Here is a 16,509-nt window from a genome sequence, read left to right as displayed (position 1 = left end):
GTGGTCAGATGAACAATGTGCACCCCAAGTCATGTCAACGGAGTTCCAGTGTTCACAGACCTATCGGCACTTGAAAGAGAATTTGTATGAGAAGATCATAGAATACTTTGACAAAGGAAAGGTAGAGTTGTAGCGTTCTCTCTGTCAAAAAATCTCTTGCTGTGTTATTTTGTATAGTAACATTTAATGAATATTCTCTGTAGAAAATATTTGTTTCGTTATTGTGTAGGAAATCCTTCTTGAAATGTGGGTCAAGTAAAAATTGTGTCCTGAAGGCTTGTTCACAGGGTACATCTGTTCTGTATGAACATGTTCTTTCAATAACCACATTTGGAAAGAAAGAGGTCAGTAATTACAAGTATCTGTCAGGCAGTAATAAAAAAAATGTTGAAAGTACTTTCCCTTGCTAGGAAAAGAATAGGGACTGCATAGATTGTATTCATAGACTATTCGGTCATTGTCTCCCAGAAACACGGAGAGTTCAAACTGGACACATTTTTACAGAGAAGTCTTAGAATCACATCCTAAAATTAAAAATGTAGTAGTTTGATGTTCAACACCTGGATCTAGTTCCATTTCTTTGAAATCTGTTAATAAAATTGCTGGCAGAACTGAGGCTCCCCTCCTACCCAGTTAAATAAATAAAGGACTAGAAAGCATGGAAAAATTCTACAGTGCTGCAAAGTCAATCCTAAGACCCCATAAGGACTTTAGGTCATTGTGTCTTGCTCAGCTGTAAGCAAGGCTACGAAGTGGCTAAAGCAGTTCATTACTGCTTCTTGCAAAATAAAGATGTAACGCTCCCGTGGAAGTCCCTCCTTTAACTCAGCTGGTAGAGAATTTTTAGCGCTTCAACACAGTGCAGGAATGGTAGTGTCATTTAATGTAAATTCTTGTTTTGTTAATTTGCATTGGAAATAACTCTGATGTAGCAGTTCCCAGCCGCAGTATCAGAATAACCAAATGCTCATGATTTCTGTTACACCTGGCATTCTGGTTCTCCTCACATACAGCAGAGAAGGTTTGCAGGCAGCTGAGCGCACCTCTCAGGTTCAGAGCTACTTAGCCTAGGGGTACGTAGCACTCTGTAAAAATGGCCATAATGCATATGACCACTAGTAACCTTACATCAGTGGAGAATTAGGCTCAGAAAAACTATTTTGTCCCCTTTATTCTGAATAGATACAAGACTTGTAGAATTTGAGAAATATCCTCGGGAGTGAGAATATCTATTTGCTTTAGGACCACTCTTGTGCTGCATACCAGAAAATGCCTTCAGCAGTTGCAAAAAATAGTCCTAGTCTTTCAGTGCAGATTTGTAATTCTTTACAGTAATTTTCAGAGGTAGCTGTTAAGTAGTGTGGAAAAAAAAAAGCTGTGTTTCTGAGCAAGGAGTAATTTAAGTCTAAGCCTAGTAAGTTTTTAGCTAACCAGGAGAGCTGTCAATGCCATGCTGTCTGTGAAAGTTTTTTATATTTATATTTATAAATATAAAATATTTATTTTTTTTATTTTTTTTATTTTTTTAAATTGAAATGTTTGTTTTAAACAGAGGCCCTGCCTCATATGCTGCTCTTGTGCTTAGAGTATATTCTAGATGTTATCTAACTTGGTTATTCACTGTTGATTATTGTATGTGAAATGGTAGGTGATTTTTGGCAATGTTATTGTAAAAAGTAGGATTACTTATTCCTTCCTTTAGTGAATCATAAAACATTTTTATTCTCTATGTTAATCTGCTTTCCTAAAGTTTATGGTTGCAGGGCTATTCCATTCTAAATATGCAGTTAATAAATGACTGCAATTTAAAGATGGCATAGTCAATGCAGCTGCAGTTAAGCAGTAATGTGTTAAAGACGTGTTTGTTAGTAATGGATTTACTTTGAATATATGGGTACGTTGCAGATGTGGGAAGAAGCTATATCTTTATGCAAAGAACTTGCAGAGCAGTATGAAAAGGAAGTTTTCGACTACGAGCTTCTAAGTCAAAATCTGGTAAGATTATATACAAATCTTCAAATTATTTTCATCACAGAATTTAGTAGTTTAGAGCTATCGAAAATATAGAGCTGCCTATGAGTTTGTAGTCAACAAGTGATTTTTAATTAATTTGTCAAAGAGTTGCTTTGTTGTATTACAAAATTCCAGTGATGGAGATTCATAAATAACTATTTCATAAAGTTGCATGGACATTTACTTACTGCAGTATTTTGAAACCGGATGAGATAAGCATGTTCTTACTTTGTGCAACAAAAAGGTGACATATAAATCAATAGCTCTAGTTCTACTGCAGAAGGTAGTAAGAAAAAAAAACAAAAACCTGAAGTAATTGTTGTGGCTGGTTTTGCCTTTAGGTTCAACAAGCAAAGTTCTATGAAAACATCATGAAAATTCTGAGGCCTAAACCAGATTATTTTGCTGTTGGATATTACGGCCAAGGATTCCCTACCTTTCTAAGGGTAAGCCTATTTAAATTCTTAATTTTTTTACTCTATTTCATTTGCTTCTAAAATTGTACTGTATTTTAATGCAAATGAATCACTGGGAATATCTGACTGGAATTTAGTTCTGCAGGGTTGCAAGATCATAGTCAGAATCTGAATTCTTACAGGTAACATTACGCACAAAGCATTTTCAGATGAATTTAATCCTTTCTCTTTGTTTGATTTTGAAAGCAAGAAGATAGGAAGGAAGTGAAAGTGAGGTATGAGAGACAAATGCAGTGATATGCTGTAAATTTGGTACTGGCAGTTCTTATGGCACATATTTCTCAGATGAGTCCTCAGTAATGTTTTTAATAAGTAGCAGAATGCTCTTAACTAGCTTATGTTCAAATTAAATCTGAAATTCTGTTTCACTTGACCTTGGTAGATTTAGTGGATCTTATGAACTGACAAGAGTTTGAGACCTATATTGCCTCCCAGCTACAACTGAAATACATAGGTCACTCCAAAAGCATTGCCTCCTATTTATTTCCATGGAAACTATTACAGATACAAAGTGCACAAAAACACTATTTGATAGAGCAAATTCTCAGCTGCAAAACATTATTTTTCAGCATGGTCACCACTATTAGTTATGCATTTTTGACAGCGAGGAACAAGAGCATGCTGCACTTGTAGAAGTCTGCACCGGCAAAGGTGACCCTGTTTCACAGCTGCAGGAACACAGGAAAATGTTGCCAATGCAGCCCATGTTTCATCGTCCCAAACAGATGCAATTCAGGAGGTGCCAAATCCATACTATACAGTGGGTGTGGTAGGACAGTCCAGCCAAGATTGGCGATGTGCTCCACAGTCTGCAAACTGGTACAGTTTGCCTGGTATTACTGTGTTGGAAGGGAAAGGTTGTCTTCCTCTCTGGCCTGACTCTGGAAGTTCAAACCTTCAGCTTTGTCAGCATTACCATGTAGTGGTCAGAGTTGATGGTTTGTCTGGGTTCCAGGAAATCCAGAAGGATCATCCCTTTTCTATATCCCAAAATACAGTGCACATGATTTTACCTGCTGAGGGCTTTGTCTTGAACTTTTTCTTTGATGGGGATTTCATGTCGTCACCTCATGGACTGCTGTTTTGACACTGGCTTGTAATAACACAAATGTTACTATGTGAGCTTTCATGGACCCACCTGGCGCAGTCTTTGTGATATTTCAACATTGCCACCATTGTTTCCAACACACTGAAGGTGATATTCAGCTCTGTACACAATGCTCTGGTTGTAATCCACCAATTCATGCAGTTGAGCTGGTTGAGATGCTCTTCATTTCGCGGTGTGACAGCTGTGCATGGCTGTCCAGATCATGGCTTCCATGTCACAGTTGTCACTGCTGAAATGCGTTGCCCACCACCTCACTGTACTTTCTGGTCTCCGTAAACGTTCAGCCAGCACTGATGAGTGTCCATGAGTGCATTTTTTTCTGCATGGAGGAATTCATTTACACACGTTTGCTTCATATGCGCTTCCATATCAGACACCATCTTGTCACACTGCCCCTCTGCTACCATTTTTCATACAAATAAAAACAACAAAATATAGCAGAATATTGGTAGGAAAGTTCAACTTCTACTGCCATCCTGCCAACATCTGCTTCTGGCGTCATGGGACAATGTAATAAAATAGGAGGCATTGCTTTTGGAGCAACCTTCATATATCACACATCTTCATTTTGCATCATACCAGTGCTCTCTATGACCCGACACTGTGTCTTTAACAGTTGGAAATAATGGATAGCTAGAGTAAGAGAGAGCAAAATATATACAGGGTGCATGTACTACCATTGATCTGGTGTAAATTCCCTATTTAGCTGATAAAGGGTTTCCTGGATTGGAGGTTGTATTGTTGTTTATTAGAACACAATGAATTACTCCACAATGAATGTTTCCAATTTTTTTTTCTGAATGGATGTCCTCCACAACATACTGTGATCACATTGTGTTGGATATTTACTGCTGTCTTTTTCTTGTCACCTGGTAATTTCTGTGCACCCGTTCTTGCTTTCTGAGAGAGATCAAACAGTTGTTCTTTCATCACTTTCTGCATGCCATTCATGATGTCTTCTTCTTTTAAAGCCTTGCTTCATTTAAATATTGTTTCCACAGGAACCCTTCCTTATTTTCGTACATTGTGGTTCCCTTGCTGTAAATTTTCTATTCTCGGGACGACAGAACAAGAATTATATCTAGTATCTGAATGTGGATTCACTGTGAATTTGATACTGATGTTTCTTGTTTGTTTTCCTGTTTTACTCATAGTTCTTGAAGTTCAGATCTCTAATATTCGCTGAGCTGACATGTTCATCCCAGCCATCTTCTATTACACTACGTTTTTTTTTTCCTGAGCAATAGCATCTAATTACATATCTTAGAACAGTTTTTCGAGTTCATATTGTTTCCACTCAGCAGACCTCCAGCTGTTGAATCTACTTTCTTTTATTTCTCTCCATTTTTTTACTACTGTGTGAGAAAATCAAGAACTCAGAGGGCCTGTTTCTTTTTTCAAGGAATCTGCCAAACTGAAGAAGTCATGCACAATTTGATTTTACTTCAAAAAACATTTTTAAAACGTAATAAATTATTGCTTTAACTGCAGTAGCGATTGTCTTCAAAAAGTAAAATTAGCTCAAATATTTTATATTTTCCTCTAGAAAAAAAAGAAAAACAACTTTCATACGTATTAAGTAGTGAAGACAATGACTATGGTAGCATTCTTAGTGCTTGAGGAAATTAAAGAAATGGAAGACTCCTCCTTCCCAGTCTTGAACGCCAAGGTTCCTTGAAAGAATTGCAAAAATCAGTGAAAAAATGCTAACGTTGCAACTTTTGCTTCTGCTTTTATATAACTCTCCTGTTTAATGAAGTAAAATGAACCACAAAGAAGCACATCTGGGGATAAACTCTATTGTAAGTTAGGGCATTCCATAACACCAAGAAGAAGGAGCAAGCACAGCAAAACTACATACTATTATTAGAAAGCTGTGAAATTTGGACCCAGATCATGGTTGAAAGTCCTTTTACTTGAGAGACAAGAACAAAAGGAATTTCAGTGCTTTACTTACCCATCCATTCTGATTTTATTACCCTCTACCAGGAGCATCCTCAGCGATGATGCCCGTTTACCTTCATTCTAGCAGCTCAAAAGTGTTGCTCTGGAGAGTCAGCAAAGTACTTTAGAACCTGGTCAAAGTCAGGCGTTCTTTATAGTTGTTAGTATTCAAATATTTGCAACACTCATTTAAAAATTCAGTGACCTTGTGGTATCTTTGTACTGATAAACACACACCTGCAGTTTCTGCCTCAGCATCATACAGCTCAAGGAATCTGGTATTTATTCCTTGCAGAACAAAGTATTTATCTATCGTGGGAAGGAATATGAGAGGAGAGAGGATTTTCAGGCCCAGCTGATGAGTCAGTTTCCCAGTGCGGAGAAGATGAACACCACCTCAGCACCTGGAGAGGATGTGAAAAACTCTCCTGGTCAATGTATCCTTGAACACGGAAGGAGGTTACAGAATGAAAGGGGTTTGGGGAAACCTGTTTCTAGCAAAAGTTGAACTGTGTGGAACAACCATTTCCCAAAGCTTATTATAGTGGCAGTTCAGTTTGCAGTTTTATTATGTCCTGCATGTTTCTTATGGACTGTTCCTAAGATATTTACTCCTGTTTCTTAAACAATTCTAAGATGTTTGTCTCTTTCACCATTTGTTCAGGTTCATGCATGGTTTACCTTTACTGTCTGAGTGGCAAAATCAGTGAACAACAAGTGAATTGGCTGAGGCTAAAGCAGCAACTTGTCTAATCCTTCACATTCCTAGGTTTTGAGCCTTGATACTAATTTCTTCCTTGAAGAGTGTTTTGTCTGGCAATGTACTTGGTTATCACCTGTATTTCTTTACAGCATGAATATGGCTTATTTTCTTCGAAATTTTCCTAGGAAAACTGGCACATCCACGCATTCTAGAATGTCCTAAGTTATTACTGTTGTTTGTAAGAGATGCACACGTCTTTTTCTTCATATTCTGGTTCGAATTATTACTGGCTGAGCAGATGTGAGATCACTTCATTGTATCAGAACTTTTTTCAATTGTTGTTGTTCCTAAATTAATTTTCAAGGAAATTTTATAATGCTTTGTATGCTCTCTTGAGTTTATTTTCTTGCAACCTGTAGGAGAGAAGGAATGCTGCTTTCCTTTCACACTCCAGGGGCTTATCCAAAATTGACATCATGTTTGAGAGTCATGTTTTCATAAATTTCTTTGTGTCTTAGAACATTTTATTTTTTGAGGATCATATGCTTCAGTCCTTTCTCTAAGTAGAATTTCCTGAAGTCTATTTGCAAGTAGCAAGAGATGTATTACCTGAGAAGAAAACTACAGAATCTAACTGGAGCGCATGATATTTAAATATATGGAAATATGTAAGAATGTGATACATTTATTTACAAATGCTAGTCAGATTAAATCATAACACTTCAGTATAAAAAGAAAATATCAGATCAGTGAGATTTCTAAAACGAAATACTAAACATTGTGACATTACTCATGTTTAAGGCTGAATCGTAAAATTGTTTACATCAGATGTTGTTGATGTTATTTTTGTAAGTTACCTTTGATTTAAGATTTTAATTAATGAGTCAGTCTGATAAATTACATTATTAATTTTTAAGCTCAGTAAATAATAAAAACGCCCAGTTCAAAATTAATGTTAATATATTTTTGCTACTACTTTTGGTACTCTAGCAATTTTTTTACCTTTTTTTGCCAAGAAAGCTCAATAAATGAAACTCCAAACCCTGCAGATTTTTCATCAGGATATGTCTTTTTCCTTTCACAGCATGAAGTATTTCATACTGATTGTTAATAACATGACCTTAACACTCAATTTCAGACATACAGTGTTTTACAGTGCAACCAGTCTTGGAAGAGCAACCTAGATTCAAAAATAAAGCAGTACCTGATCAAATTATAAAGTAAGTGAATTTCTGTAATAATCTAGTGGAATTCAGTCCATACTCCTAAACTGACAACGATTATTTTGTGAACTCAGCCATTTGCCAAGATTTAGAGCTTCTGTTGTGTTTATTGACTGATGTATTTCTTAGGCAGTTCATGAAAGAACATCTGTTGCTAGAGGAATAGCATGTGGTTACAAGGTATAAGGGAATCCATGCTTTGGGTTCAAGTTCTGGAGTTTTCAACACGGCTTCAAACACAAGTGATGAAGAGAGGAGACTTAGAGGTGACTGGTAGCATGAGCATTTTTGAACTGAAGGCTCTTACACAAGGAAATTTTGGTATGACTTACTTGCAAAGTGCACAGCGCTGTTTGGCAAAATGGTTTCAACTGCACAGTCAGGATCGTGTAAAGAAGTAAAGGAATTGAATTGTCCGGAGTATTTTGAGAGATGATTGCCTAACTCCTCCAAATTCTTAATTCAATGCAGAACATGTTCAACATACTTCATGTTTCTAATTAAGTGTTTTGACTACGTTTGAATAGTGATGGTTTCTTCCAATAGGTCATGCCACAACTGCATATAGTACCTATCGGAGTATTGGCTGACTTGAAGGTTGTGAGATTTTGGCTTGAAATCCCTTCAGCCTGGTGAAATTTTGCAGTCTCAGAAAAAAAACAGAACAGAGGAGACTTCCTAGTCAGGAGATGGAGGAAACATAAGGGTTTTTATGTTTGCAAACATGATTAATAAAAGCTGTTGCTTATCACTAGCATCTCAATGGAAAATTTCAAGATAACATTTGTTAGCTTGTCACTTAAAGACAGCAAAAAGTACATAGGCTATCATTTAAGGCAGCTTATATTTTCTCCCTCTTCTTGCCAGTACCTTGTGAAAGGGCAAGATTCATCTCCCTAATTAAAATCAGTTGAAACATGCATCTTAAGCTAAAAGTTTTCCAGCAAGTCTGAGGCACCTGCATTTTTTTTTTATCCAAGGGAAGCTTTGCAATGCCTCTGCTCTTAGACAAACAAGAACCAAATCTAAATCCTTTGACAACACTCTGCTTCAGCCTTCCAAAAAGAGGTTGAAGATACAAGAGCTTGTTTTTTGTCAGCTGATAAGAATTAATTCCTCACTGTTCCACAGCTGGATTCAAACCAGCTTTCACCTTTGTCTGCAGCCTGATCTGCAGAATCTTTCCTGAAATTGCAGTTGGTTTAGAGTAGAAAAATAAGATTCATCTCCAAACACATGCCCATATAAATAAAGCAGGCACAAACACAAGTTTCGTAGTATAAAATAAATGAATGAACTATGGTCCCAGTTTCAACTGGAACTCATTTTAAAATCATGATCTCACAAAACTTGCTGTGTTTGGCTAGACTTCACTGTAGTGCCAGCTGCATTTTTAAACTTAAAATAGATTTATTTAGTGAAGTGCTTCGCATAAAGTACAATCTTTCGTCATATGGGAGATTTTGTAATTGCTTGTCTCAGCTGCAGAATTCTGCCAAGCTGTTAATTTAATCTGACCTTAGAGGAAAGATTTATTTTTATGAGTGCACTTAATTAGGCATTTAATTGTTAGTTGCATAAGTTGATGGCAATGCATTTATTCTATCAAAAAGCTTTAAAATATCTATCCTTTCAGATGGGATGGTATAAAGTGATCTGGCTAGGTACAGCAGTATTCTCCTCTTTCATTTTATTGATGAAGGTAACCTTACTAGATCGGATATCTCAATTGTTTGGGATCTCTATTAGTCTGTTTCCTTAGGCTTTCAAAACATTGCTTTCTGAGACATGTTTTGCTCTGCAAAATTACCTTTTGCTTTATATTGCTTGAAATTGAACATAAAACTAGAAACCAGAGAGAGATTATTTTCTGTGGACAAGCAGAACACTTAGCCAAAACTGTAGTGAGTGCTGAAGTGTGATTGGTTATGTGTTGAGTGGGGATGCTCACAGTGATTAAGATGATTCATTAAGTGAATAGAATAGACCACAGAATGAATTTGCAAGATTTCTTTATATTAATGTCTGCTTCTAAAGGTGTTCATATATGTTTTCTTATCTGTCACAATAAATTATTAGTTATGGGTTCAGATATTTAGTTTATTGAATAGCCATTGTTCTGCACTGTAAGTAGAACTTTTAGATTAAACTGATTAAACTGATTTGTGCTGGTACATTGATTAAAAAAACACATCTATTTCAGTCCAAGTAAATGTATTCTCTCCGTTCACTCAATTGTTTTTTAAAAAGTATACTCCATATAGTAAAAAAGCAAAGAGTATGTCACAGTAACAGAACATGGAAGTAACAATCTTTTCTAAACCTTCTAGAGGTTCTAGTATTAATCTGGAAGTCATAGAACTTACAGAATTTTCGTACCTTGAAAGTGCACCCAGTCCCACACTGAAGCAGACTATTTGCAAAATACTCCGCGTTGACCATAATTTATAGATAAAGTAGCTGTCTCCTGAATCTTAAGTTGTGGAAATTTCTTCTTACCATTAAATTTCCTTTAATTAAAACTAACTCAAGCTGCACTGTGATAACAAATAAATTCATGAACTCTCTATTTTACAATACTCTTCTTCAAATCTTTCAGCTTTTATAAGTCCAACAATGTCCATCGGTTCCACTATTCAAGACCTGTTAGAAAAGGATCAGTTGACCCTGAAAATGAATTTGCTGTAAGTAAACAAATGACAGAGTGACTCAGTTCTGACAGATGTGACTGACTGAATTCTGATCATTTCTTAGTCTGAGACTACACATTACTTCCAAAAATATACAAAAAAATTCTCATATGTGTGTGCTGATGATCGGTAGTGTCAATTGTTTCACATAAGGAGCTTCTTATCTGCTGTTAAATAATGCAGATGCCTATCTACCCCGATATCCCAGTTATGTACTGTATTATCAACATTAGTGATGTGCATTGGCCTCCCTTGCAAACTGGAGAGTTTTGAAACTATTTTATACATTCCTTTAAATTGTTTTACAAATAACTAAAAGTTTAGTGTCTTTATTCTTGGTAACAATTTGCAGTATCTATGCTCACTTCAGATATTTGGAAATTAGTGTGTTTGGAGTGCATTTGTATTGCATTCATTGTTACATTTCTTACTAGCAGCAGCTTATTTAAGCTGATATTGCTAAAATAAGGAGTAGTAGAGTAAATGAAGTAGTGGCATTTTAAAATACCAACAACTAGTCTTGCTCAGAAGGGATTGGGGAAATAAGGATGCTGACAAATTATTGTAGGACTATTACTGCTTTTAATTGTGAAACATATTTTGAAAGTAGAGGTCATTTAGTCACAGTCATTCAATCTGTAATGGCGAAGTAAGGAATAAATGCTAAAAGACCAAAGGATAGTTTTCTTTTTCCTCTGCTTTGTGCAGGCTTAATGTTTGAAGATGACCTAATTTGAAATCAGAAATAATTTGTTTAAATAGCTGTGATGGATTCATTTTGCAGTGTCTTTTCATGAAAAAATAAAGTCGCATATGTTTTCCATCTTCAATCTCACATTTCAGAAGACAGAAAAGATTAAAGTTTAAATCCTGAAGTATCATTTTATCCCTTATATCTTTTTTTAATAGTCTATGTGGATTGAGAGAACATCATTTGTAACAGCCTACAAACTTCCTGGAATTTTACGATGGTTTGAAGTTGTCTCCATGTCACAGGTGTGTATTAACATGCTAAGAACCTGTAAAATATTTTTATATATGAATTATGACATGCAGAATAGTTTGCAGATTTATCACAGAAGGCAGACTTGTCACTTATTTTTACATATACAGACTGGTAGAGTTTTATTTCTTTATGACTGTGATAGTTAAACATTGATCAACGTAGCTTTCATCTGATTTATAGTTTTAGGACCAAGTCCTAAGAGATTTGAACAAATCTGTAGTTCTACTGAATTATAAGAAAGTTGTTCATATACATAGAGTTTAATAAAACTAAAAAGACCATTTTATCTCTGTATCAAGCTTAAAAGTTATTACCAGAGGTTAGGTATTTCTTCTGTTACAGTGATACTGTAGTTTCGTTTTATTGATCTGTAACTCCCAAGTTTCTCATAAAACTTTGAGAAATCCGCTTGGCTCTTGTAACCTCTTGGTTTAAATTGGACACTGAATGGACAAAGACACAGGCATTTTATTTGCATGTTCTACAATGTATTTAATGCATCAGAACACAGAACAGCATGCAGGTACACACCCAAGGATGGTCTGCCGCTCCTTACACTTGGTTCACTTGGTGCATTTTGGGGGTTGCCTCTTCACGGCATCTCTCCTGCACTTAGAGCAGCATTTCACAAACTGCAGACACAAGAGAGGCGTGCTTCTATGTGCACAAAGACCATTTCCACCTCATTCTGGAATATGATAATGGCGGTGTCAAACCAAGCACTATTGCTGGATTTCGGAGCCATTTAAGGAAGTACCTAGGAATTGTCGTTGTATGTACATAGCTAAGATATCTTGAATGCATTTTCTAGCCTAGATGATGGAAATAAAGAGAATTAGCCCTTTTTTCTCTTTCTATGCATTGAAATACAGTAAATATCTACAACTTAGATGGCATAATCAATAGCAAATGATTCATCTGTCAAAATGACATAGTAGTAAATAGTTCTTTAAGTTAAAGTTTCTTTATGTAACAGATTACTGAAATACAGGTAACATCCAAGTTCTAAAAACTAGAGAGAAAGTGAATACTTACAAATGAAAGATTTTCAGCTGAAAATATTTTATTTTAATTTTCAAAAGTGAATTGACATATCTAAATGTGCAATTCCATTTCTTTATCTGGATAAAGTTAGAAATAATCTATGTCAAGATTTTCTATATGTTTTTCATCTTTTGTTTCTTTGTAGACTACAATTAGTCCTTTAGAGAATGCTATTGAGACCATGTCCATGACAAATGAAAAAATTTTGATGATGATTAACCAGTACCAGAGTGATGAAAACCTTCCTATTAATCCGCTTTCGATGCTTCTGAACGGAATTGTTGATCCAGCTGTTATGGGTGGCTTTGCTAAATATGAGAAGGTAGGAGTTTTCAAGTCAGTGGAAAGATCATTTTTAGACATGCTATATCTTAGTCCTACTTCATGGTGATAACACTTTCTTCTCAGCTGGGAATGGGAAGGCAACAACTCCAGCAGTTAAAGATTCTCCTATGCTGGTCACCTCTGATCGAGAGTCGTTGAAAACAGAAAGCAGCATAGGTCCAAAACAGATACTGGGAGAATAACAAGCTCAATATTAATAGCAATTACGAGAGTAGTATACTTATATATTTCATATATGTGTGTGCGTTTTCTACAAAATGTACTGAAAAAAGGCTTTCACATATCAAAAGGCTTGCTCTGGAATAAGCAAATCAAGTTTATGCAGCAGTAGGTCTATAGGATTTAGAGATGGGTTATCCATTGCATTGTTATCAGTGTTTCTCAGCAATTGCAGTCTTTCTTCAGAGCAGTATTTGTTAAAAATTGGAACACAAATAAATTTTTTTCTGCCATACGTGGAAGATTGAACATCTTAAGGAACTAAACTATAGCAAGTTTGTCCCTGAGGCCACTTTGTTTAAAAAAAAAAAGTCAGGGATGTTTAATAATTCATATATTCATTTTTTTGATTGAACTCTAAATTATTAAAGTTTAGGATGAAATTGAATGTGAGACTACTGCACAGCTGTAGAGATTATTATTTCTGCCTGCCATTTCCTGATGAAAAGTATATGCCATGCTCGGTACGTTCAGTATGTTAGATGGACTGCAAGTGTGCTGAATGGATGGTATATATATTTATATGTACACACATAAAATGCTTTCAGAAAGCAGCATTTACTCATATGGACTATGACTTATGCCATGTTAGTCCTAAAGTACCACATCTTCAAAGATTTGGCAGTCATAGACAAATAACTGTATTCCTTTTTAATTCTTTGAGGGTGAGGGGGTGGGAGACAAGTGGTTTCTTTGCTCAGAAAAGGGTAGTATGTATGCAGTACATAGCTCTGCTTATGTATGACAGCATTCATTTATTTTATAACACTTGCTAATGTTAGTGTAAGGTACCTGAATAAATTTCTGATTTTAATCATGTAAATTATGGCACTCCACATTTGTGCATTTTTAGGTTTCAGTGCAAGCTTACAAAACAAACAATAATTTCTTTTTCCCAGTAAGTGTCTCAAGCTGAGAAGTGTTGTATAAAAAATGAATATCTTAACAAAACAGAGCTCAATTCTCAACTAATACAATAATGAAGTATCACTAGCTGCACCTGGCTGAGAAGCATGCACATGTCTCTTTATTTAATGGCCAATATTGTGGTAACCTGTTGGAGTTGTTGAAACAGTCACCGATCTCTTTATTTGCTGAAATGATGGACTGAATTATTTTTGTTTGTCTAAGGCTTTCTTTACAGAAGAATATATCAGAGACCATCCAGAGGATCAAGAAAAGCTGAACAGACTTAAAGATCTAATTGCTTGGCAGGTAACATCTTTCTGTCAGCAGTTAACTGAGGCTTCCTCAGCTATTTTTTTTTTTCTTTCTATGACTTTCTAGGAGGACGGTGTAGCATCATTTGGAGGCTATGTTATTTTTACTGTTTTTGTACTCATGCAAAAATGTTATTGAATTTTTTTTTCTTGACTGTTTCCCAATGTGGGGAGGAAACAGAAGAATAAGATTCTGGTTAGAAACTGACTGTTCTATACCTTTTGTTTCAGAATATGTATAGTTCTAAAAGGATCACCTATTTATTATCTTATTTAGATACAAATAATTTCTGTTAAGAAGAACAAAGGATTTAAACCCTTTCAGTTTTAATCTGCCTAACAGGAAGCAGGAATTCCATTACAAACCCTCTAAGATCACTGACAAAATAGCATAACAGTCATTCTTTACCATATGACATAGCATGTGATTGCTGCAGTGTTCCTGGGGATCTAAGCTGCCCAGGCCTTCATGGTTTGGGTTTTTTTTATCTGAAAAATGGAAGAAATGGCTTCATTACAAAAATTACAGCTTATTTCCTGAGGATTATTATTATTAATATGGCACCCCTTATGACTTCAATGCAATGCTGCCAGAATCAGGGAAATTACCCATACATATGGCCTTGGGATTGTACTAAGCCAGAAAAGTACTTCGTAGAAAATACCATTTGGAAGGGTTTATCAAAAGCTGTAAATAATAGTCTACATTCATGGTTAAAAGGTTCAGGACTTCAAACTCAGGTTGTGTATTTAAGGACTTCATGAAGTGGTGGGAAAACAAGCATTTGTAAACATCATAAATTGTCTTGAGAAATAACTCCTTCCTAGAGGTAGCTGTGTTTTCTCTGTTCTTGTTGTTGTTGTTGTTGTTGTTGTTGTTATTCTTTGTGGATTGGTTTGTTTGTTTTACATGAGAAATCTTAATGAAATGTTGGTTGTTCATAGGACTTATTTTTATACTCAGTGACCCTTCAAGATTGTTTCTACATCACTGTTTTATGGCAAATAGCATGGAATATTGTTAGTAAATATTTTTAAACGTTATCTCCAGGGGAAAGCAAAATATTCTGCCTATACTGGAAGCACTGAGGTTGTTTCTTGTTTTATTTTTAAGCCAACCAACCTGCACAGCTCTGTTGTCCTTGCAGAGAAATATGTACTTACAGGAGGTGGTAGCAGGAAAAAACCTCTATTTCTGCCAGAATCAAGGGAAAAAAACTCTTCTCATAAGCATTTTATACGATAACAGAGGAGAGAAAAACATGACCTCATAAATTCTCAGTTCTATTTGCATTATCTAGTCCAAACAGAACTTATTGTCAGCAATATATGGTATAATTAATGACTTTGAGGGGAGACTTTAACTTTTGCACAAGATATTTTGTTAAGAAACCTCTAACTCTGAGGTCTTCTGAAAAGTAGATGATTTAAACGAGAAAGAACTGTTTGCTGTGTAAATGAATGTACATAGCAATTGCTGTATCATACTGTAATATAGTGATCTCTTTTCAAGAGACATGTAATGAAATAATGTGAGCAGATCTGGAATTTTACTATCAGAAGTGTATGTCCTAACATATATCGTTCCTATGTTCCACATCTTTTTCTTTGTACTATCTAACCCATTAAAAAGAAATCCTTCTTGCTGGTTTAATCTGATGCCGTCCTTTTAAAAGCTTGGACTAGAAACAGCAAGAATTAGCCTTTTATTCCTCTTTCAGCTTTGAAATAAATTTTTCAAATAGTTTTAATGGAAAGGGGTCTCTTATTATTTTCTGAATGCTTTTGATGCTTCTTCCTGTCTCATTTTGATTCATCACGATTTGGTGGTTTCTTTGAGTCACCAAACTTAACAGCTTTCTCCTGTGTCATTGGCCAATACTGGATCTGTACACAGTCATTTTCTGAACATCAGAAGTACTCAGCGGATGCAGTGCTATGAATTGACAGTTGTGGCATGAGGAAGTAAAACTGTAATTTGGATCTGCCCTGGTAAATCCCTTTAGAGAGGACAGATAGGACTGTCCTGGTTAATATATTAGTTTTAATGCCATGTTTTTGAAAGGTGCATTGAATTGAACTACCATAAAAAATGATGAGGTTAATGAGGAGTGATGTATACATTATTAATTGCACTTACACGGTCAAAACTCAAAAAGGAATTTAAGTGGATTTGAAAAAAAAACACAGAACAAAACACAAAAAACGTTGCTGGGAAGTAGCTAAAGCTTTGTAATAAAGCAGTTAGGAAAGGTTACCTGCAGAAGGGTAGCCAAGTCTGTTGCACAAGTCTCATAAATCACCATTTTCAAGGACTCAAGAGTAATGAAATATCTTTATATTTCCAAGAGAAACACCACAAATTTTGTCTTCATGTCTACAGTTATTATTATTTAAACAGCCTGTAAAAGTACATAATCCATCATCTCAGAAGACAATTTTTGTTTTGTTTGTTTTTAACTGTATAATATTACGCTAATATAGCAGAGATTCAGTAGCAATCTAAAAGCAAATAAAG

The 16,509-nt window shown here is 35.5% G+C and overlaps 1 protein-coding gene across 1 annotated transcript in view; it reads left to right on the top strand.

Moving 5' to 3' along the window:
• DOCK2 (dedicator of cytokinesis 2) overlaps positions 1 to 16,509 on the top strand; it is a 169,642-nt gene that overhangs the window by 143,270 nt on the left and 9,863 nt on the right. The window contains exons 38-46 of the mRNA XM_021410943.1: positions 2 to 121; positions 1,906 to 1,995; positions 2,355 to 2,459; positions 5,837 to 5,978; positions 7,383 to 7,464; positions 10,067 to 10,151; positions 11,067 to 11,153; positions 12,353 to 12,529; positions 13,903 to 13,986. Coding sequence (XP_021266618.1) covers positions 2 to 121; positions 1,906 to 1,995; positions 2,355 to 2,459; positions 5,837 to 5,978; positions 7,383 to 7,464; positions 10,067 to 10,151; positions 11,067 to 11,153; positions 12,353 to 12,529; positions 13,903 to 13,986 — 972 coding nt within the window. The remainder of the gene's footprint in view (position 1; positions 122 to 1,905; positions 1,996 to 2,354; positions 2,460 to 5,836; positions 5,979 to 7,382; positions 7,465 to 10,066; positions 10,152 to 11,066; positions 11,154 to 12,352; positions 12,530 to 13,902; positions 13,987 to 16,509) is intronic.

The sequence above is a fragment of the Numida meleagris genome, chromosome 12 (assembly GCF_002078875.1).
Source record: "Numida meleagris isolate 19003 breed g44 Domestic line chromosome 12, NumMel1.0, whole genome shotgun sequence".
In the NCBI taxonomy this organism is placed as follows: domain Eukaryota; kingdom Metazoa; phylum Chordata; class Aves; order Galliformes; family Numididae; genus Numida; species Numida meleagris.
This window is presented reverse-complemented; position numbering and strand designations above follow the sequence as displayed.